This window comes from Amblyomma mixtum, chromosome 2, assembly GCF_055824585.1.
Source record: "Amblyomma mixtum isolate Tamu chromosome 2, ASM5582458v1, whole genome shotgun sequence".
Classification (NCBI taxonomy): domain Eukaryota; kingdom Metazoa; phylum Arthropoda; class Arachnida; order Ixodida; family Ixodidae; genus Amblyomma; species Amblyomma mixtum.
In genome coordinates this window covers 275,232,424-275,258,925 of record NC_143013.1, presented here as the reverse complement: position 1 = coordinate 275,258,925, position 26,502 = coordinate 275,232,424, and the positions used below count along the sequence as shown (strand labels likewise).

The 26,502-nt window shown below is 46.5% G+C and overlaps 1 protein-coding gene across 8 annotated transcripts in view; it reads left to right on the top strand.

Annotated features, from left to right (window-relative positions):
- Nucleotides 1–26,502, top strand: part of LOC149364063 (anoctamin-7-like) — a 90,397-nt gene that overhangs the window by 33,469 nt on the left and 30,426 nt on the right. The window contains exon 1 of one of the 8 annotated variants that reach the window (XM_089574066.1): nucleotides 520–657. The exons of 5 other annotated variants lie outside the window; for them this stretch is intronic. In XM_089574066.1, coding sequence (XP_089430192.1) covers nucleotides 655–657 — 3 coding nt within the window. In that variant the 5' untranslated portion in view covers nucleotides 520–654. Of the gene's footprint in view, nucleotides 1–519; nucleotides 658–14,637; nucleotides 14,777–26,502 lie in introns of those variants that run through there. 2 more of the 8 variants (XM_089574067.1, XM_089574065.1) reach the window with 2 other exon arrangements.

The window sequence follows — 26,502 nt, the reverse complement described above, 5'->3', positions numbered from 1 at the left end:
AATTCTTTAATTGGTTTTGCTGCGGTGCAATTTGTAGAGTGTACACTTTCGTGCTCGCAGAAATTTCGGCGCCCATCTCTGTGTAACCGAAGTTACAACTTGGAGCTGCCCATTATGGAGTACCTCATAACCAACAATGTTGTTTTGGCGCGTTAAAACCTAAACACGAGTAACGATAAACACAGGCTAGTTAGCGTGAATTTGGTGTGACAAGTCAGCGTCGCTGAACCACACAGCGGTCAAGCCAAAGTGTATATATACAGCGTCGCCACCGAGTGCGCGAACGAAGAACGCGGACTCGCGCCTCGTTCCTCCGATCCCGGCTCCGCACTGCCCACCTGCATCGGAGTCCGCTTTCTTAACGGCTCGCCTCCGGCGGCGACAGCGAGTCCCGAGCTTCGGCGGTCGCGGGCGCCGGCGTCGTCACCGAGATCGCGAAACCCGGCAGCTGCTGCGCTCGCCTTCGCCGCCGCCGGCGACGGCGGCAGAAGCGGCGAAGCGACGCCGCGGCAAGCAAGCGCACGGAGCGCCAGCGTAGCGTGTGTCGCCGGCGTGAGCGCCCATCGCTGTCGTCGCTCGCTCACGGAATCTGGATCGACGCCGGTAGTAGTGGCATGAGGAGCCACTCGGCCGGACAAACGGCTACACGCATGCATGGTAGGCACGCCCCCTTTTCTCTCTTTCCCGTCTTCCTCTCTACTGCTCCGTCACCCCCGCACCAGCGATCACTGCGCGACCGGCTCCTGCAGAATCGACGCTCAAACTCATTGTAGATGTATTTTGCGAGTCGCACCATACGCTCTTGGAACGAACCTTCAGAGCTAAAGAAAATTCTAGCGCTTGAAGACATGGACAGATGAGAAGTTGTCTGCTTCGTATCTGTCCGTGTCTTCAAGCGCTACAAGTTTGGCCATGACGAATCAACTCGCCCGAACAGCCACCCTGATTACTTCACAGCTGGCTGGATTAGTATGAAACCACGCGAAATATAGCTAGAAGGAAGAACGAAACCCGCACTCTCAGCCTTTCCCTTGTATAATCCATCGATAATAAGGATAAATGCAATTTAGCGGGTGAGAATTTGATGCTCAAAGTCCGCAGGCAGATTTATAACACGCGGTGAACTTGAACACAACAACTGTGGCAGTGATTCGTGTTCTTTTGTTCATGTGGGCCATATGTTTTTGAAGTTGCCCGTAGATTTCGTGTATCATATTACGCTCCGTGTTACATGCCGCGCTTGTTCCACATCACGATGAACTAAGTGTCATAACCGACTCCCGTCAGTGTCGAGAAGGTGCAGATATGGATGGTTATTCCAATTTTCTTCCAACTTGGAGAGGGATTGTACTTGTGCACTCCTTTTAATCAGTCACACCTCACCGCGAGCGTGAAGAGGCGACGGGAGCAAACTGCTCCTCTCTTCTGAGTCACAGATTTATGGTGCGTGCGACCGTCTCATGAATCGTGAGCAGCTATAATTGCGGACGTGCCAACAGTGCGTAAAGCCCAAATTAAAACAAAGGCGGGGACATATCTCTTTAACGTTAGAGCTTGAGACTTAAGCGCTGCTATTTGTTGGGTCCAAAATTAAAAAAAAAATCAATGACAGGACGCGCCGGCGTACACGTTAAGAACTCCTTGTGATGACGTACGCGCGCTTCGCATGCCATTAAAATGCCCTTTAAAACTCACGCGCCTCGTGTTATGATGCGTTGACAGCACAGACGCGCCTTGAACGCACCGCTGCAGTTGTTCCGGAAATCTTTTTCGGTGGAATTTACTGTTTCGTACGCCGTCAGAATAAAATCCTGCTTTGTATACAGGAAGGTCACATTTATGAACTTGGCAGGCTGGTGGAAGAGTGTTCACAAGTAAAACCATCACTCTAAAATAGTGGTATACTAGACAGGGAGAGAAAAAAAAGAGTGTTAGATGCTGTTGTTTGTCTCCACCCTTTCTATCTTTCCGTTTTTGAAGCTCTAGTTCATGTGTAAATGCGAAAATAGCCGTCGTTGACGTTATCTCCGCCGTTATACTGTCCTCAGCACTGGACCGCGTAGCTCATTAGTGGAGGGAACGAATCACGTAACAAACCAACACGCTTGTTCCGCGTGCATGAAGGGACGCTGTGTACTTTCAGCTGGCTCTTAGCTAATTATTACAAGCACTTTGCATCAACCAGACCAGTGTGTGCGACCAAAAGAGAAGAAAATAATATATGGTCAATCGTCATTCAAGTATTGCGTACAATCCGCAGGGCTTCCGGTTAAGAAGCGTGAGCTCTAATGTATGCAGTGCGACTTTCAAACGTAACACAAGATACAAGAGGCTGCTTCTCCTAGCAGCCGTGTCGTTTGCCTCTGCAGTGGCACGGCAGCTAAGTATACGGCGTACTGAGACTGTCAGCTTAACTGACTGAGAGGATGGACACGTCGTGCTTGATTCTTAAGGGCTCAAGAACTTCGAGGTGTGTCTGAACTGGAACTCACACCAAATATACCGTTGAATTCTTTCAATGTGTGTCTGTACAATTCCATTCATATTAAGCCACCTCACTGGGTTGACGCATTGCTTACAACATAGCACAGGACCAGTGGGATGCAGCGTAGCCAGCGTAGCTTTCGTTGGGAACGGGCGTTATAAACTACCATCACCACAGCACCTCCCACCCAAACTTAGCCAAGAACTTCCTACTCAGTCGCATGAAGTCAGGTCATTTGCATGCATAGTCATACGGAAAGGCCAGCGTGCAAGGCAGCTGTACTCGTAGTGAAAGAGCAAACTGGCATTTGTCGCATTCCTTCGTTCGCGCTTCCGCCTCCTCTTCTATCCACTCTCCCCTTTTCTTTCTCATCAGTGCAGAAAAGGTGCTGTCGTGAGCGGCGCACAAGTAATAAATATACGACACGCCGCGCCGGTGTCCCTGCAAAAACTTGTTCGTGCAAGACCACTCCTTACATCAGCGGTTTGAGCGCAGGTGCGAAGCAGCCGTAACAATCTTTTTAGACGCCGTAAAGGGAGTCTGGCATGTCAGGAACCGAGAAGGCTTAACAGTGGTCGCGGCGCATTTGACGGCTCCCTTTTGTCGCTGAAACCGACTTCGAGTTAAGCCTGTTTTTCGCCAGAGGGAAATTGTTGACCGTGCATATAACGCCGTTTTCCCTCTGCGCTAATGCAACTCACTCGGCTTCTTTCGCATTTGCTTTCAAAGCTATATCTTCGAGATTCCGGCGCTCTCAACACTCTGTGAACCATGATTTGTGCCCATTACATGCAATCCCTTCCTTATTGTTTAACTTTGCTTAAATAGTGAATACGCGCTAGAAAATTTGAAATTCGTTGGAGCACACTGGTAACTTTGATGTCTTTCTCACGCTGCTATTTCGTAAACTTTCATAACAGGCGTGTAATGGTTATCTAAGGAAGCGCAAGAAATTTATTTCATTCTTACAGCGGAATAAACAAAACCTGCTTTTTTATTACTCAACTTTCTAGTAGCATCTGAGCCCATGGCTCTTAACACAGCAACGAACGGCTTACAAAGGGGTCCAAGTTAGCGATGTGTCTGTTTGAGCAGAGATCATCAGGGGGAAAGGCCGACGAACAGCAGCATACTGATTGAATGTGACAGCCGGGTGAAATGATTCATGGAGCGTAGTAATGCACGGCTCTCTGCTTGCCTTTCGAGGCGTTGAAAAAAAAAAACAGCAAGCTGTGCTCCCTATTATTTCCCGTCTGTTATGAGCCGACTCCTAATTCAATCAAAGGGGTGGAAATGGGGCAGCACCTAAAATATAGATCGGTGGTCTTCTTGATTTGTTGACTGCCTAAAAATGAATTCCGGATGCAGACAGTGGAAGCAGCAATTTTAGTTGGTGGTGAAGCTTAGGCAATAAATAAATGAGAAAAAAACATTACTACTGAATTACTTCCCTTCTCCAGAAATCAATAAAACTAAAAATAATGCCAAAAGTAATTTCCTATGGTTTTCTTCGTTTCAAGAACCTGTCGGTTCGTTCTGAAGGGTGGGATAAAATTTGTCAGTGCATGTGCACTCAGCAACTGGTAGACAAGTAGGGCAGCACGTCAAAGGATTTTAAAATGTTCGGCCTCAAGAGTTGAAACAAATTACATCCATTTTTAAGTACATACCACCATCATTCATCCGTAAACCTCTATTTTTGGCGTTAACCACGCCTAATTTAGGCGGCATGTCGGAACACTACGCAATGTTTTCCTTGCTGGTAGTGGTATGAAAGTCGCTTCCTGGATCATGCCACGCAGGGTCACGCGCGAGCAAGGCCATTATCGCGCGATCATTTCCTTCTGGAGGCTTCGTGCATCCAGCACACTCTTGTACAAGGGTTATTACATCGGTGCGACTAGTTACAAGCAATAACCGCCCGCTCTTTATGTCTGAATGCAAGTCTTTCACCAAGGTTTGAGTGGCTGAGCATCCGAGACAAATAGACCATAAAATGCGCTTGTATTGAACGGAACCGCCGCGACCATAGCTAGAAAAGGTAGCGCATCGTCCATTTATGACAGCTGTAATAGCAACACAGAGCTAAAAAGTCGATTTGTTGTACCAACTAAAGGTCGCACTCTTCCTATTACTCCAAAGTACGTTCCGCCTCCTCAGACGCCATGTGTTCAACAATGCCGGCATCTCTCGCCTTTGACCTTTCAGTAGAAACCTGTGCGTTGATTTGCGACAGGTGGATACCAACAAAGCTTTCTACGCCAGCCGAACGGAAGCAAAAGCCGCAGGCAAGCCGTCTTCTTCATCCGTAGTTCTTCCGTAGCTGCTCTCTCACAGCGGAGCTAGCGGAACTTGCATTGTTACCACGCCATGGCTGCATCAGGTGGAGCTTTCTGCGTCTCCAACAGCGGCGGTGAAGACGGCAGGACCAACGCATTGTGTCAAGATGGCCATGGCTTACAATGCGCCTCCTGCTGTGTACGAATGTCATAATACGCGGCGGCTCTCGAAAGAAGAATGCCGCTTTGTCCCGGGGAGAGTGTGCTCGCCAGAACTGTTGCGGGAAAAACAGCTCCGTGTTTTTAATCGGAATGCAGCGAGCGAGAGAAAGCTCTGTGTGTGTGCGTTACTTCTAGCAAGCACAATACGAGTCACAACGTGTGGCTTTACGCGTAAAGTGCGTTCGGATGAATTTTCAAATTAGCTAAAGTATTTCTCTTTTCTGTGTCAGAGCTAGCTGCGGGGCGATGGATGCGCTATAGCCGACTACTGCGCATTCACTTCTGGTTCCTGGATTTGTTGAGTACCGATGTCGGAAAGACGTCACCGCCTCCAGAAAGCGAACCCGCAACCTCGTGCTCAAAAGCACAACTCCCCGCCCACTGAGCTATAGGTATGCATGTCGAAGGATGTAACTGAGACGATGTCGTAAATCCTACTCGGCTTTCTTACTGCGAACAGCGACTTCGGCCGTCACTATACAGAAGCTCCAAACCGGGTTCAAGAAGTAGCGACTCCCAGACTTTTCGTGCTCGTTCACGGCAAAGAAGTGACGACTATGCCTGCACATCATCATCGTCAATCCAGCTGCTTTAACTGCAGGGCAAAGGTTTCGCCAATTTATCACCAATAAGCCCTGCCCTGCGCCAGCTGGGCACGCCCGCCTCTTCACGAAAACTTCCTAAGATCATCTGCACACCTTGCTCTCTGCCGCCCCCTGCTAGGACTGCCTTCTCTTATAATCCACTCCGTCATCCTAAGGAACCACCGATTGTCTGTTGCTTACATTACGTGACCTGCTATTGCCTATTTTCTCTTCTTGGTTCAAGCTATAGGATCCCATTAATCTGTACAGAACTGGAAGTCCACAGGAAGGAACACATGGACCAGGCTCACCACGATCCGCATGATCACACGGATTGCATTCTTGATGGCTCCCATTTTCCTCTCCTCTGGAAAGCACCCTCAGTGGCAAGAAAGCGAAAATTTTCAGCTTGGACTTATTGGGCCGATGTCTGGGTGCTGGAAAACTTTCATGCACAACTACTCTTGTAGTGGCCTCGGCAGCACGTCAGCGATGGAGTGTGCTAGCGTTCCGCGCTTCTTTCTGGTGCAGTTCCTCTAACTATGGAAGTTGCAGCTATTGGAGGCTTTCAGCTTCGGTGTCCCGTGCCCTGCATCTGTCGACAGGCCAAGTCCAGGTGCATTATCCTTTCTTTCTGAGCATGATGCGGTGAAGCCATTATGGGCCTGAAACCACTAGGTCATCGAAGCGCATCCTGGTCCGCGCAATTTGTACACAAGCCCTCAGCCGTTTGAACACCGGAACCACTTCCGTAGATTCTGAGTATGCGTGGTACCGGGTTAAAGAGGCAGCTTGGAGCAGCGCGCACTAGAGTGGGCTCGGCAGCACTCTTGCGGTGGCCCGGGCTAGCGTTCCATGCCTATTAAGGCGAAAGCCTCTAATGGCTCATACTGTCGTCCGTTAACAAAGCGTGTCACACACGTTTAACTCGGGAACCAAAAAAAAAAGCGTAATTAACACTTAAGATCCACGAAAGATGTATAATTTGGGCATCGATATAGTCAGGGGAATGGTGTGACGTCACATACACCGGAAGTCGTCACGGCATAGTGTCCTCGGCTTTCGCCTCTCAACACTTTAGTTGCCAAGGTGTCCTCGTAATTTTTCCTAGTCCAGGTAATGAATCATCTGTGTCTTTATCCTAAGCCAAATAGCCACTGTGCATATTTGCTACTGCCGGGCCCAAGCGGTTTCTGCTGCATTATGTATGACTGAGTGCTAAGCCTTCTTATGCTAGCTAGTGATAATCTAATCCGCTCCCTGCTGAAACTATGTCAGAAGTTCTTAATCTATTTAAAGAACTGCAATCTGGGCATACAGTATACCCCTAGAGCAATGTCTGTTAGAATGAAACCTGTTGATCATGAAAGAACGCATTTAATGAAATTCAGGTGCTGCGAAACAAAATAGAGGCAGCCTGTGCTGCTATCGAGGACATGCAGACTGAAGTTAAAAAAAAACTGCATGAGATAAGCACCGCTAAGAACACAGCGCTGATAAATTTACTGCCTGCGTGTATAAACGCCGCAAAGAATAGATTGAGAAGTAACCTTGTTCTCTGTGGCATCGAGGATACAAAGAGATAGAAACATGGTTTGATTCAGAAAAGATCATCATTGTACATGGTAATCGACATTTAGATATCCAGATATAGCCGCGTCATAATGAGCGTTCGCATTTTATTGGGTCTTCACAATCTCGCAAATGCAGGTCTATAAATGTGAGGTTTGCTCTGTAAATACAAAAAACAAATACTGCCTTTGGCTCGGGAATTCAAAGTTACGGGCTATGCCGTTGCTCAAGATCTCGCTCTATGCTGGCACCTTTCCTAGAAATGCCTCAGGGAGTTTAGAAAGGCCCCAAAATTGCTATACAAGTTGTGACACGTAAATGTTGTCACAAGTGACGAACCCTATTATTTCGACCACACTTCTAAGTAAATCTTGATGAATGCTCATAGTCATTATCAAAACTAAATTATAAACCACGTTCACCGAATCGTCACGTCACACCTCATCATTTCTGCTTGCTAACATTCGAAATGTTGTTATCAAGTGTGATTCATTGTGCAGACTTAAAGTCTCATCATCATGTGAGGTCTCACTACTAACTGAAACATGGCTTAACACGTCGGTTTGTGATATCGAGATTCTCCCGTTGCTATATCCCATAAAGCCATATATATATATCCCAGAAGGTTGGTTTGGTTTATGGTTTATGGGGTTTAACGTCCCAAAGCGACTAAGGCTATGAGAGACGCCGTAGTGGAGGGCTCCGGAAATTCGACCACCTGTGGTTCTTTAACGTGCACTGACATCGCACAGTACACGGGCCTCTAGAATTTCTCCTCCAAAGAAATTCTAGCCGCCGCGGCCGGGATCGAACCCGCGTCTTTTGGGTCAGCAGCCGAGCACCATAACCGCTAAGCCACCGCGGCGGCCCCAGAAGGACAGATCCGACAACTCGCACGATGGGGTTGTATACTAATCGTCACAAACGAAGATCGGTGTTTGTTCGCGTGTCAGTGTCTCATAACAAATGGAAATGATTTGGCTTCGCTGCATTACGACACTCCCGCACATCCTCATTAGTTGTTGTTATTTGTCATTGGCAGTACATAATTCGTTTCTATGCGACGTTCTTGACAGAGAAAAAAAAAGATAGAAAAACACTGACGCTATATGATAAAGAGGACTATGTCAGCATGAAGTCAGAATTTTGACAAGATACTTCGATACTTTCGCCGCTAATTTTGCACTAAACTTTCTTGAGTCGGATTGGTTGCTTTGCTGTGTGCCCCACTCTTCTTCCTTTCTTGTGTCCTCTTCTTTGCTGCGCTGTACGCTTCCGTAGTACATAAACAGAAAGTATAACACCGCCCGCCACGGACTCGGTAGCTTTGGTGACCGGCTGTTGATCCCGAAGCCGCGGGTTCGATCCCGGTCGCGGCGGCCGCGCTTCAGTACAGGCGAAACGCAAAAGGTGTCCATGTGCTGTGCGATGTCCGTGCACGTCAAGGAACCTCGGGTGGTCTAACTTAATCCGGAGTCCTCCACTACCACGTCCCCATAGCCCATGTGTCGCTTCGGGAATATAAACCACATAATTCACAATAACATCACCGGGTTTTAATGTATCACTCAAACCACTAAATAACATGAATAAACTTCTTTTTCGATCAGTCAAACGATTTAACTATTTTCCCAAATTGCAGAAGTATTACATAGTATCAAAAGAAGAGGGCAGGCTAACCGCTCAAGCTAAACGCTTTCTTTTTCTACTGCTTTACCACCTATGCTGCAAAATAACTCAAAGCGATTTGGGAAACCTATAATCCTAACCAGTGGAATGATATTTCACTTTTTATTAGCTCTGAACTTCCGATTCCTCAGATTGATGTTGGCGATTTTTTAAAACAGCCTTTAGTACTGCTTTTACTAACGAACCACATAAGTTTTCCCGATTGCGAGTCTGTTCTTGCTCATGTAGAATATCGCAATTAATCTCATCGGCATTGTGAAAGTAAATGAACCCGGCATACACCGGACTGGAGAGTATCAACGCCAAAGTGCCAACAAGTACTAAACATCTTTCAACCTGTTTTAGAGCGTTAGCCCTTATATATTAGGTATTCCTCTGTTTTGCGCCTTTATATCGGCGCCCGCAGCGCCACTTCAACGCTGAACTATTCGCCTTACACACTTGTAACCGTCCTTTCATTTTTTTATCATTAATCTTCCAGAATTCACTCGACGCGGATTCAATTATACATTACTGGCACGTGGGCAATGTCATCACTCTTCAAGAAAGGGAGCCGTTCAATGCCTAGTAACTACCACCCGATTTACAAAACAAGGGTCTCTTGTAAAATAATGAAGCATATTTTATACTCCCATAATGCTATAACTTCCTAACGTCCGTCATTGCTTTTCACCCAGTTTAGCTTAACTTCCGCCAAAATCATTCTTGTGACTCTCAACATGCGCTTTTTCTGCGCGACTTATGTCCCTACTAACATCTCGACTTATTAGATTTCGAAAAAACGTTTCATAAGGTCCCCCATGGTCGTCTCCTATTAAAGTTATCAAGGCTTAACATTTACCACTGTGTTCTAAGCGAGACTCAAGGGTTTTTAACCACCCGTCAGCAGTTAGTACATGGCAACTCACACTCTTCATCTGAACACCCGCGATTTCAGGCGTACCGCAAGGTACTGTACTTGGGCCCTTTTCTTTCTTGATGTAGATTACTGAACTGCTTTGTAACATTTCTTCTCGTTTAGGACTCTTTTGTCGATGGTTTTCGTTTACCGATCAATAGCGAACTACATGTGACCAGTTCGCATTACAAGACTGCCTTGCTTGCATACAGGACTGGTGTAACACTTGGATCATGTCATTAAATCTCTGTAAAACTTTCATCACGTCTATTCACCGTCGTCATAGTTACGTCGTGCCTAATTACAGCATCAAGAGCATCCAGACAACAAACACTGAATCATTCAAATATATTGGTGTGCATATTTCCTGTGACCTAACCTAGACATGTCATGTCGCGCACATAATATATTCTGCTACCCGTGATTTAGTTTATATACGCCGTTACATTCTATTCCCTTAGTCCTCCCCTAGTTAAAAGCTCGCTTTCCGAATATTTATGCGACCCAAGCTTGAGTATGCGAATCCAACTTTTTGCGCCCAACATGACAACCCTATTAACGCCCTCGAGTCGGTTCAGAACTGCCCAACAAGATTCATTGTGTGTAATTAATCCTACAATTCAAGCATTTTAGCAATAAATATTTAATAAAAACAGACTTACCCGCTCTAACCTCACGCCGTAGGATCTCACGTGTTAACCTTTTTCTTAATTTTTCTTTTTTTCACCATCTTTGGCCTACAACTCAAGTGGACCATCGAAAACCTTTGATGCAATTTTTAATATCTTTGTTTTCCATAAAACACCCACCCCTTCTTGAACTGTCTCAGCGTTATTTGTTTGTTTGTTTGAGGAGAGAAACAAACCAATAAAAGAGAAAAAAGACGGCTGTGAGCTTCTGTTCCGTCAAAAGCATCAGAGAGTGAGGAAGCGAGGGTCCGTCACGCATGTGGATGCTACACTGCACTCGAGTAACCTGTTTCATCTGCGTTCTCAGTAAAAAGTTCCCGATGTTCTTTTGACGTCACTACCTCTTGTTTTTCTTTTCGTTGGAATCAGTGGTTGTATGTTTCTCCCGTTCATCTATGGAGACGGTGCACTCTGCGCAAGCACAAAAACTGGCTAGTAATTGAGGCTGTGAAAGGAGGGAACATGTATGGTATATAGACTCGAGATTTCAACGTACTACCTCTAAAGTCATTTTGAAGCGACAGTAAGTCAGAAGGTACGATGCTATTCATCGTGCTTGTCGAAACGTACAGAAAGGTCTATTACATAGTGTCATATGTACTAGATATCAATTAGAGTTATAGAACTTGCCATGCTTCACAGCGTACGTTGCTTTTCAGGATAAAGGCTAGCGTTCTCTAAGTGCAAATGCATGCTTGCATTCAAAAAGAATAGCAACAGGCTCCACGTTCGCTCCTTGGTGCTTAGTAGGACAGGTCGCCTTTCGGGTAAGAATAACTAAGAGTTCCGTCCGACGGGAATTACACACATGCTGATTTGTTGATCCCCCTTACTGCGTCACGTACAATGCGTTAAAAAGGTAATCCCTAGATGACATAATTACGCCGCGAATATGAGGCAGAGTGTATTCAAACGTGCCTGCGTTTATTTCCGCGAACTTCGCCGTTTGTTGCATATGCATGTGGCTTGATTCTGGAGTGAGAAAGGGGCAGTTTAAAGAGTGGAAAGGACAAAGCGTGGCCAGCTGCGCGTTGGCCAAAGGCTTGCTGCTGGCTGAATGGGCGCGTACGAGTATAAAGACGATGTGCCGCGGTGTTCGTTACGTATTCAACAAGCTGTGTTTAAGATAACTTAAACCGGCCGGGCTGTGGGCGTAGCTGTGAGTGACTGTGAGTGACGCGAAACATCGCAGGTGTGAAACTTTCTCTTCGCTGCAATAACCTCAGTTGCAAATAGGACTCGCTGCGCTGACGTCACGTTTTGGTTCCGTATATAAAATGACACGTAACGTATAGTATAGGCCGTTGGCCGCTGCCTTTGCGGTCATCGACAGAGCAAGGTTTTTGGACTCCAATGAAAAGTGCGAACAATGTGGAACGAACATGCATGTCTTTGTATCGACAGAGAGCTTCCAAAATAGCGAATGATGCTCAACTGCTGGAAAGAAGCGCACATGAAAGTGACAAGCGCTAGTAGAAATTCCGCCGTACTGCTGCTCTTTCGTGACACGTATTTTTTGTTACCTTTACTTATTCCTTAAAGCGTGAGCGACACACATGCGGGAAACATATGTCCCGCATTCCACGCGGATATTGCGAGTCACAGTTTCTATCCATTTGTGTAGTTGTCGCGCCGTCACTGTTTGTAGGCGATCCTCTCCTATGTACTGTAAACAGCGTACTGTGTACAGTCGGGGACAGGGACAAAAGTCTCCGGACCACGTGTTCCTCAAACGAAGCTTTTAGCTCTACTATCAGACAGCGGCTGGAGACCGCACTTGTGGAGATGAAAGAAGGCAATTTTACTTTCACCTCCACAAGTGTGGTCTCCAGCCGCCGACTGATAGCAGAGCTATCGGCTTCGTTAGAAGAAACACGTGGTCCAGATACTTTTGTCCCCGACTGTACGCTGCGTAGAACAGCGTGTACTGTGTAACGCATCAGCTCTCGCATGGGATAGCGCACACTGCTTATGGGACTCGTATGTGATCTCCATCGAAAGTTAGGCGGAGCGATGTAGTTTATTTGTTTGTTTGTTTGTTTGCTTGTTTGTTTGTTTGTTTGTTTGTTTGTTTGTTTGTTTGTTTATTTATAGATATTGCGATCTAGTACAGAACATAGCAGGGTGGGGAAAAAGAAACAAAATACAAGCATATAAACACGCTCAAATTTATAGCATTTGCAGGCACTTTTCAAACATCAGTACACATCAGCAATCAATGAGGGAATTATACGCCAATAGACGAACACTAGGCGGGGATGACTTTAGTGAGCGCCTCAAGAAAAAGAGTTTCCGCATTGAATTTGCTACGGCAGCGTCTATGTGTTTTGACCACGAAAGGTTGTTAGTAATCCATAGGCCCAAATAATTATACTCTGTCACCTCTAAGAGTGATATGTTGTCAGTACCGTGCATAAAATGAACAGGAAGCTGTGGTAGAGTGGTCGCGGCTGTAGCTGCGCAGGGATAATTAGAGAGTACTCATGAGATGCCCGTTTCCTGTGGGGGACATGGTGGCTGTACGCGATGAGGGAGGTGTAACGTCCCGAAGGGACACACGGGCTGTGAGGGGCGCCGGAGTGTAGGACTCTGGGCTAATTTATCCCATCTGGGGCTGCTTAACGTAATCTGACATCGCACAGCACACAGGCGGGTTTTATTTTCGACTCCACCGAAATTCTTATCCGAAGGTGGGATACAACCCCGCGACCTTCGGCTGAGCAGCCAAGCACGTGGGGCAATCGAGCAACAGCGGCGGGTCTGCATTGGACGTAATTTGGATGATGATGATGATTGTGATTGCGGTTGCGGTGGTGATGATGACGACTGCGACGACGATCTCAGCCGGTTGCGATCGCAGTGCACAACGAAGTGAACTTGGCGCGTATTTCAAACACTGAAGAACGTGAGGAGGGGTTGAGCTTTGAGCTTTAGAACCGCGGCAGCATTCATACCATACAATTCCAGAAAAAAGCATTTCTGAACGAGAAAAGGTTTATGAACCAATTATTTCATACATTCTAAGATTTCACTATATTAATAAATATGTCCACAAATCTCCCGTTGGCAGGGTTCCATTTTTTGTTATTAACGTTTTTGCCGTCGTCAAAAGCGTTCCCCATTGGTTCTCCATTGCAGTTTTAAAGGGCCCCTAGAATGGTTTTGATGGGCTTATTCTAGTACAACGGATCTGTAGAGGTGGCCTTTGCTGGCATTCGAGTGAAATTTAAAAGCTCTACGTGGACTCCATGATTTATAAATAACTTTAAAAAAACGCTATTTGAAGGCTCGCCCATACTGCCCACCGACGTCATCGGGGTTGGAGACGCGACGTTGAGGTGCCGGCCTAGTCGGTTGCGAGCTATATCGAGCAGCGATTTTTAAACATTATTTCTAGATTATACGATCCACGCAGAGCTTCTAAATTTGACTCGAATGCCCACAAAGACCACCTATATATCTGATGCACTAGAATATGCCCTCTGAAATCACTTCAGTGTTCTTTAACTGCATAAAATTAATTTTAATCAGCTAAATTTTAAATTTAATTTAATTTTTAATAAAATTTTTATTTTAAAATTTAAAAGATAGATTTTGCTACACACCAAAAGAATGGACCATTACATTCAATATTTTTATAAAAGTACCTTACAATTTTCCAATATTCAAAATTTTTATCCAAAAATGTTGGACACGAAAGCGCATGGTTGGACATCTTTGTCAACTTACGCGGCGGTTGAATTTTCTGCGAAATTCTGGAGGCCCGTGTACTGTGCGATGTCAGTGCACGTTAAAGAATCCCAGGTGGTCGAAATTTCCGGAGCCCTCCACTACGGCGTCCCTCATAGCCTGAGTCGCTTTGGGACGTTAAACCCCCATAAACCAAACCAACCACGTAAGAGGTGTTAAAACCATTGCGAGTTCTGGAGAATCGCGGCAAATTTATTCCTTTGCAGAAAGCAGATGTCGAGAGAAAAGGTCCAGACATTTCGGAGTGAAGCAAGCACAGCCATTGCCATGATGGAACAACCTGCGCATGCGCATTTCGCTGTGCAGGGCCAAGTACCCGAGTCGATGCTTTCGAACGCCCTACTTGCATCCGTCCCTCGCGAGATTCAGAGCGAGTTGTAAACAAGCCGAGCTTTACGAAATGTTCCAGGGAAGCTGATACGGACGCAGGAAGTGCCGAAGCGATCGTTTCAGTTGTCGTGCTGCGGCGGTAATTGGTTCTATAGGGCGAGGTCACTGCGCAAAGCAACAACGACGGCCTATTTCCTCTGTTCTCGTGGCGAAGAAAAGGAGGCTCAAGAACTTGACAGCGGCCACGTCGCAGCGCTTCGCTCTCTGCAAGTTGGTTGGCGAGTCCATTTTTCCTGCTCTTCCATCCATGGTTTCGGGGAAACAGTGCAGCATATTTAATTCGAATGCCGAGTGCATGCACACTAGAGAACTTGCCCATAGGTTGAAGTGGAGGCGCTTGCTTAAGTGTCGCTGACAGGGGATAGCATGCATTAGGTTCCTTGTCCTGGCATTATTAGCAGCTGGACTCTGAACTTTTTGCCCCGATTCACTTGGCAGGACGTTGACCTTGCTAGAGAATCTTGAGGGCACATTATGGACAACTCAGTCCGATTACTCTGCTCAGTAAAAACTGATTCTCTATCTCTTGCTGGGAATGTTAACGTTTCTCCGGCAGAAAAAGAAAAAAAAACATTGTTGAGAAAATTGAATTTCAAAATTTTTTTGCCACTGGATTTAAACTCGTTAAGCCGACACTGAGCAAGACTGGGTGCCTCCGTTTTCAAGTGAATGGCAATGCATCATAGCCTCTGTGATCCGCACGAAAAATTTGGCGTCGACACACGCGGTTTACTTCCAAAATCGGCCGGTGATGGCGACACCAGTATTTTGTTTTTTGGCGTTAAGCTTATACATGTTTCATTTTGGGTGAGAATGGTCTCTGTCGTTAGAATGCCATAATCTATCGATGCAGGAATTTGTCCTCAGAGTCCCTTTGAGAACGTGTTCGTTTGATCATCCGATTTGTTTGACCTCCAAATTTACGACCTTTAGTTTTTACTGCGTTTACTTTTCTGTTCTCATTATATTACCGCCCTCCTGATCACGGTGTGTTTCTCTGGTGGCCCTTCCTGATCCTGAGTACCGTGTCACCTCTTTTAAACATGCCGGAAAAATCCTGCACTCTTCAATGAAGAGTTTCCTGTCTATTTCACTAGACCGTCACTATACTAAACTGCGCTCCTTTCCCATGATTACAGTGTGCATCGACCCAGAGCGCATTTAGCCGCTAAAGCACGCGTCAAACTTTTAACGTTTAAACTTTTGTTTTAAGCACATTGCTGTAGGCGTTTAAATACTCCAAAATGCTCTCGTTAACTACAACGCCCACTACTTTTTCATTTTAGCTGTTACCGAGATGCGCTGGTTATAAATACCACGCTAACGCATGGTCAAGTTTTGCTTTCACGGCGTAGTTGCGGCAAGCATTCAGCTCTTCCTTGCATCTTGGTGAGAACGACATCAATAGGGCCTCTGTGTGTGCCTCGGTATAGATGCGGCGTTCGATCTGCGCTTTGTGCTGTGACACGTCTATGACAGCACTATGGAGCGCTCAACTCACCACAGTGTGTTAGTTTGTGCCTCTCATTCGTCCAGAACTGTACCACTGAGGCCGGACTATTCTCCTGCGCTGCGTTCTTTCCGTCCCAGTTTGCAATTCACTTATGACCATAATTTCTCGTATTTGGTTGTTTCCTGTCTCCGTCGAGCTCGGTGCAGATCTGCTTCAATGGCTAGCAGCGGCTGCTCCAGCAATACCATAACCTTTGGTCACTGCGGTAAACTTTGAAGATAGTAAACTAGAATACAATAAAAGCGGTAGTCTCTCCTTCGTCTCCATCTGTCTATCTCTCTTCCGCGAAAAATTTGTGTCTGCCCGCATTTTTTTCATCTTTTTGGAGCGTCAAAACAAATGGAATATCATAACGCAGCTGGAGCACGGTGCATCCAGAGCAAACAGACGCGCCATTCATCTCATCTCGCTGCGCCGTTTAATTGCCAGCGCAAACTACGGAGCCCAGCCAGCCCTGGCTTCTCTTCATCGGCGCGCCCGGCCGCAGCCGGCGCGCGTTCCCCGTATCGTCGACGTCTTGCGCGCGCTCGGACGTGTAAACAAGGCGCGTTTGGCCGTGTCGCTTCGCCGCAACGAGCCTGGGCTGTGGCCGCGTCGATGCGCGCAGCTGCGGTGACAAAGGGCCGCGCGGCAGCCGCGCACTCGAAACAGCTTCGCCTGAAAGCAAGCCCGACCACGGCGTTAGCACGGCGCGCTCGCAGCCTCCGCCTCTCGCTAGACAAGAGCGTCGCCGCGGTGCAAATGAGAGGGCGGGAAAAAGGAAACGAAAAAAAAAAGGGTATAAGACGCGCCTTCGTAGCAAAGGCACCGAGGGCTTCGCTGGGGAACTCTAGATCCTGCAGCTAGTCTTTACGAGTCGCACGGGTTTTCGCAGTACTGGATCTGCGCAGCAGTAGGCGATCGACCGCGGTGAAAGGAGCAAGCATTCCTCCGATGAAGGGCCACACGCCCGGACTGATGCGCTAGAATACTGGGTGCAAAGAACGTGTGATAAACAACGTTTTTCAATCAATCAATCCTGCGATGCAGTCGAATACAGGCGCGCCGGCTATACATTTCGCGCACTACCTGGGAACGCAAAAGAAGGAACTTTCTCTCTCTCTCTATCTGAGCGTGCGTGCTCGAGCGCCTGTGTGTGTCCATCTCTTCTTTATAACCCTTACCCTTTACCTCTTAATACTCTCCCTATGTACCGTAACGTTAACGCTCCTCTTAAATTCATGCTTCCCTTATACAACCGCTTAACGAAGTCCTTTCTCTGAAGCTGCATTCAATAGACGTGGCGTGATCAAAACGGTCAGCTATTTTCCGGTCTCTCTGTCAGCATTTGCAAAGATGGTTAATGACACTAGAGGTCGCAGCATGAGTGGAGTAGCGGGTAGAACTGCTAAACAGCTCCTGACCGGCCCCGAACATGTGATAAATTTATCACGGTAAAGTGCGCTGGTCCTCAATTTCTTTCGATGAAAAGTGCTCTAGTAGTACAGTTTTCAAATGGGAACAAATTAATACACGGGCGGATGTGCACTCAGGATGTTCTGGACGTCCAGTTGAAGTCACCTTTCCGAACAACGAGGAAAATATACATGGTTTCGCTATGAACGCCCGCAAGAGGTTGTTGCTTAAAAGATATTCACATTAAAAAGCTATGACCCGAATTAATGCCACTGTTATTGACTGTTATTGACCTAACCTAACCCAACCCTGTGTTTGGCGATGCATGACCGCCATCCGCACGGCTTTCTGCGTCGGTTCTCGACCATGAACAAGTTTGATTTATTACACTCAATATTTTTTGTGGCGGAACAATATGAACTGATTTCGAATTAATGCCCTTGCGTTATGCGGACTATGTGTATAAAGCGTGTTAGGAATTGTAGCGACTACATCCTACGATGCTTCTTTGTATGTGCCATAGCAGCTGTCTGCTATGGCACATCTCACCATTTTTACCGCAGCTGTCTGCGGTAAAGATGGTGAGATGATTAATTTTTAATGACTCAAGGACAGCATTGGCCAAAGGTCACGATGGCGCAAGGCATATTCGTTAACGCAAGGCGGGATCAGAGACCCGTTTTCAAGCATTTCATCCAAAAGAAGCCGAGCTCAAGGCAAGGGCTCGTACCCACTGGAACTCGATGGGTACCAGTGGCGGCACTGGGGATCGAAGCCTGCACCTAACGAGGAGGATGCTAAAACGACTTGACCACCGCTGCGATACAACTCTCTCGACGACGCGGCTGCGAAGACGCAGTTGCTAATGCATGCAATACATCTTCACTCTATGCATTAGCAGCTGTTCCGCAATGCTCGCTATATTATGCTCGTGACCGACAGTCAGTGCAATATACAATATATTCGTCTGGAGATAGCAGGAGAGCGATATCACAAAAAGGGGTAGAACGGAGTAATAGAGACGTTCGCTTTCATTCTTGCAATTTATTCACTGAGCAAATGCACTATACGGTTGCCATTTTCCTGTGTTCAGTTTCCGCCTGTGCGCATCCCTCGTGTCTGTACATTTTTCATGTCCGTCTGACCGCCCGAGGATGGACCTTCGTATTAAAAGTTCGTAACATTGAAACGCGTGGATAAGAATAAATAGCGTCCACGTCTTTCTAGGCATGCACTGTGCACAGGACTACGTATACAATGTACGTACAGGGTCGCTCATTATGACAAGAAACACGCCAGAGCAGGGCCGCCCCGCTTCGCGAAGCGCTGCTGCCGATAGCCGGCGAGAATCGGTGTCAAAGGCGCATGCGCAGTAGGCTCGACCCGCTGCTTTTTACGCGCATGCGCTTTGTGCCGCCCATTCTCGCCGGCTTTCGGCGGTAGCCCTTCGCTAGACCTTCGCGAAGAGCGGCGGCCAAGCGATTTCGTGTTCCCTTTCATATTGAGCAACCCTGTATTCTCCATGAGTAACCGCGTATGCATGGGATCTAGTTATCGAGGTGACCTTGGGAGAAGATGATAAAGACGAAGGAGTGGTTGTGGAGGATGCAGAGGATAACACTGAAGAATGCACACGCTTCTGTGGGAGCTCTTGTAAGAGAAGCGAAACTAAAAAGCTGGCAGCCCAGTTCATAAATTAATATTCTACTGCTTTCCTTCCAGTAGCGTAATGCAGGCGTAGCTTGGTTAGCCTGCAAGGTTTTTTTTTTTTTTCCTTTGTGCTGCAAGCAAGTGTTTCTACAGCTGTTACCCCTTTATTTTGATGTGCTAATTAAGAAGAATGTGCACTGAAAAAATGAATGAATAATATTTTATTAAGAGGAGGGCGGCTCCTTGGCGTTGTTTGGGAGGGGGAGACTTGAACAGGGAAGTTATTTAAATCCGGCGGTGGATGCCGTTAGTGTGCGCATACTTCCGGAGAGCGAGCCGCGCGGCTGCTTGCCGCAAGCGGCGTTTTTCGGGCGTTCGTTGGAAGGAATAAATAAACTGACTTGCATGGCAGATCTCCTCGTCTTTTTGTGAGCCATATCTCCGTTCACATGGCCAACGTCACTCATCTGTGAGAATCCTGACGTATAGCTGCGCAAAACAGACAAATGGCGGTGCTTTTGGCGTCCAAAGTTCGCTGTGTGTGAACTGGCAACCGTGCATGCCCTGGGGAGATCGGGGCGTCTGGAAGTGAAGAAGATTTATGCAAAACGCGTGCACCTGAAGGGCGCACAGCTGCTCTGAGCGCCGCGGTTGCCCACTTCGACAGAGGCAGCGGAGAGCAGCTGGTCCGCCGCAGCCGACGCCGCGTTCTCTGAGCGGACGGGTTCCTTAGCAGCGGGCCTGAAAGAGTTCCCGATAGGATACACACGCCTCTAATTGCGTACGCTGCGAGAGAGCAGTTTCTGCATCTTTCTGCGTCGGTTGCGGAGCTACAGCCGTTTCTGCAGCTGTGCATGTTTGATCCACGCATCGACTCGATTGCTGTGCCCCGTTAATATGGGCGGTTGTGCCCCGTTAATATGGACGACATGAATTACAGAAAGTTTTGGTGGGAGGGACCAAGCTTTTCACGTGTATTTGCGCCTCGTTAATTTAAAAACAGACTCGATTCCAAGAGACAAGGCTAGGTAATCAAGCGTAGCAAGGGGCGGCAGAAAGTTAGTTGGGCAGATGAGATTAAGAAATTTTCGGGAATACGGTGGCCGCAACTGGCGAAGAACAGGATTAATTGCAGAGATACGGGAGAGGCCTTTGTCCTGCAGTGAGCGTAGTCAGGCTGATGGTGATTATGAATTTGGAAGCTTGCTGTCCAGACACTGGATACGGCGGTAATGCGCAAAGTTCTCTGGGGCCCTTGTATTTTTGTCGCGCTAATACAGACAGCGATGCGGCAAAAATTTCGACGGTCAAAACTAATACTTTCCAGTATTTTGAGTTCAGGACACCAACGAAAGGCTGGGCGAAAGTTCAAATGCCTGAGTGGAGGCTTTTTGTGGTCTCGTGCTTTACAGTGCAAAGGTGTCTGGTCAAGGTGCCTTACCATTTACCGCATTCCGTTAATGACTTTGAAGAAAAATTCCTGTGCAGCTAGTGCTACTTGAAAGTCGCATTCAACAGCCGTCATCCGACTGAGTACAGATACGTACTTGTGGTTCGTGGGATGTGAACAGTTCTGATAGCAGATACCCCATCACACCGTGAGATGGCGTAACGTCTCTCATGGACAACAAGGCGTTGCAACTGCACCGCATAATGCACCTGTAGATCCAAGATTCTCGTGTAATTTACACTTCGCTACCCACCACTATGCGACGAAGCGGACATTCATAGTGCTTAATCTGAACAACATTTTTGTTTTCTTCGCGATTTTTTATTACGGATGACTCGCTTTATGGTCTGATTTTCCCGGAAATCAAAGTGTTCATATTAACGAGGCACGACTGTACCCGCACGGAAGGTTTCAGTCTAATTTTCAAAAAGTTTTTTTGTACGGTCCGACCACCTGACCTCAAACGGACAACACTGAATTTATTTCTTAGCATTCCACTGGCTTATCTTGATAGCTGGCTTTCTTCTTGGATCTGCTGTGGGAAAGGATAACAAGCAGTTCACTTTTAACGGGACAGAGTAGTTACATTCATAACTGCACTTTCTTTTTGCATAACGGAATGCTTGGTATCCAGAAATCCTGATCTGGATTTTTCTTATCCTGAATGGTTGCTATAGAAGCGTCGTAAAATATTTCTCCGCAACTCCGGAACACAGTTTTTTTTTTTCTGTCAAACGAAACACTTCTTTCCATCTACCTTGATATTGGAAACAGTGATATATGAACGCCGCAGCGATCGTGCTCCGGCACAACAGAGGAAATGAGAACAAGTGTGGCACAGCTGTAGGAAAGTTATTCTTTCCACGTTTCATTTCGTCGACGTGAACGAAGCACTATTTTCAGTACAAACGTTATTTGCATCACCAGTTGTGCTTAAGAGAGTGAAAATAGTAACAAACTATAACAAACTCATGTTCATAAGTGCAGTCAATGGCGCTTTTAATGTTCCGAACTCGGGTTCGCTTGTATTACGACATGTGGTCGCTGTCCGTGGGGATGAAGCTCCACTTATAGTGAGAAATAAGGCTCTCCGCTTTCTGAAAGAGCTTATATTTATGCAATTACCAGTCTTTATTCTCGTGAGTTCGTGTCTGAACCAGTAAAACAAATGCCCCTAAGCAGTACTGGCGAGCAGCAACGCACATTTCTTGGATCTGAGTGGTGTTTCCGCGTTTGTGAGCGAAATGAAAACGTTGTGTTTTCTTCCTCAGTTACCCGTTTTTTTTCCTACAGCATCAAAATCGGCATAAGGTTTTAATAATCTAGAGCATATTCATATTAATGTTTAAAATTTTATGCAGGAGGCGGTCCTGTATTCTGAGACTTACTGAGACCTCCTCAATAACAGTGTTCAATTGTTTTCGAAACATCATAATTATATAATCAGAAGAAAAAAAAGCATAGGTGCCCGCGATTCCATTTTGTGTCGGCAATGCGATAGCATTAGTAGCTGTTGATGTCTTTGCCTTGGCATTGCTTCCTGATGGCTGGAAGTGGCGCCGCTTCCGGTCTGATGACGTGATTTCCTTCCAGCCAATGGGAATACTCCCGCTTGGTGGCGTCACTTCTTTCCAGCCAATGAAAATGCTACGGTCCGTAGACGTCACTTCCCTCCAACCAATGAGCGAATTTTATGACCTACGACTCATTTTGTCCTCATGACGCTTCTGATGCTATCTCATTGAAAAAGATAGGGTTGGTTTGGTGTGATCTGGTTTGGTTTGGATTGGATTGGATTGGATTGGATTGGTTTGGTTTGGTTTGGTTTGGTTTGGTTTATGGAATTTAACGTCCCAAAACGACTAAGGCCGTGAGGGATGCCGTAGTGAAGAGCACCGAAAATTTCGACCACTGGGGATTCTTTAACATTCACTGATACTGCACAGCACACTGGCCTCTGGAACATCGTCTGCATGGAAATGCGACCGCCGTGGCCGGGAAGAACCCGCGCCTTTCGGGTCAGCAGCCGAGCACCATAACCGCTGAGCCACCACGGCTGCCTGAAAAAGAAAGAGCATAAAAGAAACCCCATAGTCATCTTGAAACATTAGCGCACCTAACTTTTCGACAACGAACGATTTTTTCTCGCCATTTGCTGAGTGGCGCGCGTGCGGTGCCTACATATTTCTGAGCACACAAGCTTACGAAGGTAAAGAGATATTCTTCGTCACGTTGAGTCCTCGCTTTTATATTCTTCCCGTTATCTGTTCGACGTTGCAAAGGCCGGCTTTTATGCACAGAGCACTGCGTCCATATGATGGGGGGAGAGCCTTCTCATGGTCCTTCGCTAGTTTACTTCCGCGCAGCGTTCCCAGTTGTGCATGTTCTTGTCTCAGTTATGGGGGGAAAAAAGAAAAAGAAACAGCACATCCCGACAGGCTGCTTTGACGGCCAAGTTCGCTGCTGTGCGGGGAACGAACAATACCTTTGTCTCCGCAGCGAGCACAGATATGACGAGAAGGAACACAGGCTGTCTGCTGGAAACGAACACACACGCGGCAACTCCAGATGCTTCGTCCACAGATAGCCACTGGCGCGAGCTCCAGCGAGTTTCTCGTGCAAAGTAACACGGTGGAACCAACCGAAGAGCAGCATCCCTCAGTTTGCGAAGGGTTACTGGACTTGGGCGTTTTTCGCAAAATACCGGCATCGCAGCGGAGTCGGGACGGTATGTTTTAATATGACACACCTCATACTTCGATCGTGAAGAACGTCCTAGTAATATTCCAGTAAGAAGGCTCATCAACTGACTAGTGCGCGCAAACATGTCGTTGATTAAAAAAAAAATCCGGGAAGTCAGGCTCACTGCGTGCTCCATAAAAGTCCATCATCATCATCATATTCCGCTCTTTGCCGAATATCACCAGCCTCTGGCCTATACATACCCAGAAATTCTCGACAAGCGCATTTTTCAACGGCAAGTTATTTATGAACGTAATTTTTCATATGTCGTAAGATTCCTCTATAACTATTAATGGCGAGGGGAGATCACTGGGTATATTAATTGGTTTGGTTTGTGGGGTTAAACGTCCCAAAGCGACTCAGGCTATGAAAAACGCCGTAGTGGAGGGATCTGGAAGTTTCGACCACCTGGGGTTCTTTAACGCCAGGTGGTCGAAACTTCCGGAGCCCTCCACTACGGCGTCCCTCATAGCCTGAGTCGCTTTGGGACGTTAAACCCCACAAACCGAACCAATTAATATATCCGGCGATCTCCCCTCATCAGGCTTGCATGTTTTTGCTATTAACGTTTTCGGTGTCGTCAAAAACGTTCACCATGGGTTTTCAATGGCAGTCTTTATTACTCGATGCGAGCCATGGACAAACTTTTAAAGAAAGATTTTGCTACGAAGCGTAAGAATGGATCGTTACAGTCAATATTTCTGTATCCGTACCTTACAATATTTCACAGTTGCCTCACTATTAAAACTGATGGCCAAGAATCGCGGACTTGATACCTATATATTTTAGCACTGCCTCACAAAATGTATAACTAAAGCGCTAACTTTAACTGTTCCTTATTGTTTGGGCAGATAACTCAGTAGTAAATGATTTAGAATAATGTAGAGATTGAGAGAATATTCCTGCACTGGGGTGGTAAACGTGACCTCTCGCCATTCTTGTTTGGAGATTCTTGTTGGGAGTCTAAACCTGCTCACGCCATGGGGCGTGAGCAGATTACGCCCCATGGCTTCGCAAAGACCTTGCTTCAATGTATACAGAGAACAGCTCTGAATGCTTACTCAGGCTGTTTGCTTAATTTGCATTTAAAATGTAGATTGCTATACATCTCTGGAAATATAACTGCACTGCTCCTTCTTTAACTTTCGTGACTCTATAATCGATAATATCCTGTCTGTTTCAGGCAGTATGAATAAGAAATTCTAGTAGTGTTCGAACACTATGCCGATTTTTCGGTTTTTTAAGAATGCACAGTGCTATATATTTGGTAAAAATAAAAGCTAAGAACGAGATCAACAAACAATCTTGGGCTTTGGCGGCCTACAGCACAGAACGACTGAGCACAGAAGAGTAAAGACTTTTCGTAATTGAGATTACACTGAAACTAAAGGGTGAAGTATTCAAAGGACGAGAACAAGTAGACTTAACGTCAAATGGCATTCTTATGTCGTCTTCTTCCTCCCTGTCACATCATCTTTTCTTCCTTGTGTAATTCTGAACCGTTTTTTACCAACCTAAACAAAAGTGTGTTAATTATTCTAAAACTGCGTGTTTTTAATGCTTGGCGACAACACTCATGCGTGAGCAGCGGCTGTAACCAGAAACTGTGCGCATAACGCAGAAACAGCTACTAAAGGACTCCTTGTTTGGTACGCCTCATGATAAGCAAATGTGTGTCAGTAATGTGCGTTTCCGTGGAAAGGTCCAGGAAATGCTTTCGTGTCTGAGTGCGTTTACAAAGCTCACATATTTTACCATGGTTCAATAAGAGCGCTTATACATCTACTCACAACAGGCGCTTTTGCGAGATTCGCGAGATAGTTTGGCGTCATGTCACGATTGCAGTATTCATTTTTGAAACAGCGCAACAAAGACGGGACGTGGAAACTGAGGGGTAAAGACAAACAGGCGCTGACTAACAACTGGGTTTATTGAAAAAAACACACAAATATATAGACAGAGTTAGGAAAGATTAATCGCCACTATAGTCAACTCATGCCACATGGGACGCCAGATACCCAATCTCCCCTTCGGAAAGGGCGACCGATGGGCAACTAATGCACGTTGCGCCCTTCTCACGTATAAGAAAAGCTTCAATAACTTCTCGCGTCATCTTATCACTATGGCGGAACACGATGTTGGTGTTCTTATAGTCGGGGTTACATTTGCATTTCTTGCAACGAAATGCACATTTAGCGAGAGGGTCTCCTTCTGATTTTCTTTTTTCGCAATCTTTTTCATGTTTACATTTGCACTTTCTGCAGTGGACCGCCACGTGTGACAGGGGGTCTTTTTTTCTGGTGTTCTCATATTCCATGAGTCGCTTGTTGGTGCATCTTCCTGTTTGGCCAATATATGTGGCGCCACACGAGAAGGGAATTTGGTATACTACCCCTACCTCGCAAGGTACATAAGGGGAAACATGGCGCACCTCACAAGCCCTTTTGTTTCCCTCCTGCCTCTGCCTTACCTGTTTGCACATCCTGCCTAATTTCTTCGGGGCAGAAAACACGACGTCAACGCCATATCTGCCTGCAACTTTTTTGAGCCCATGGGACATGCTGTGCGCATATGGAACCACTGCCGGTCTTTTATTTTTATTTTCTTTTCTTGCACTCGGCCGAGCCCCATACTTCACCTGCCTAAGCAATTTCTCCGCTGCCCTTGAAATGAGGTGAGCCGGATAGCCATTCGCGCATAATCTGTTTGATTGGGCTGCAATGCTCTCCCCAATCATTTCATGGCAGGACTTCTTGAGTGAAGACTGCAGGCAAGAAAAGATAATGCCTTCTTTTATAAGCTTGGAATGACCTGACCGGAAGTTTAACAAGGGCTTAGCCGACCTTGGCCGATAACACCAGCACTCGTGCTTATCCCGGGAAAACAAAACCAAATCCAGAAACTGCAGTTCCTTGTTCGTGGGTACCTCTGTTGTAAACTTTAGGGGTGCGTATTTTTCGTTATGTTGACGACTATTTGGTGTTTACCCCGCCAGGCAGCCTGCCTAGAATGATAGTCGATGTTCTTAAGGTGTTTAATGAGTACGGGCGTGGGCTAAAAAGAAAATAAAAATAAAAGACCGGCAGTGGTTCCATATGCACAAAGCATGTCCTATAAACTCAGTTGGTAGTAGGCGCTCTTTCTGTCATCCCCTATTTTTCCTGTGTGTGTGTGTCTTTTGCGCCATTCTGAAC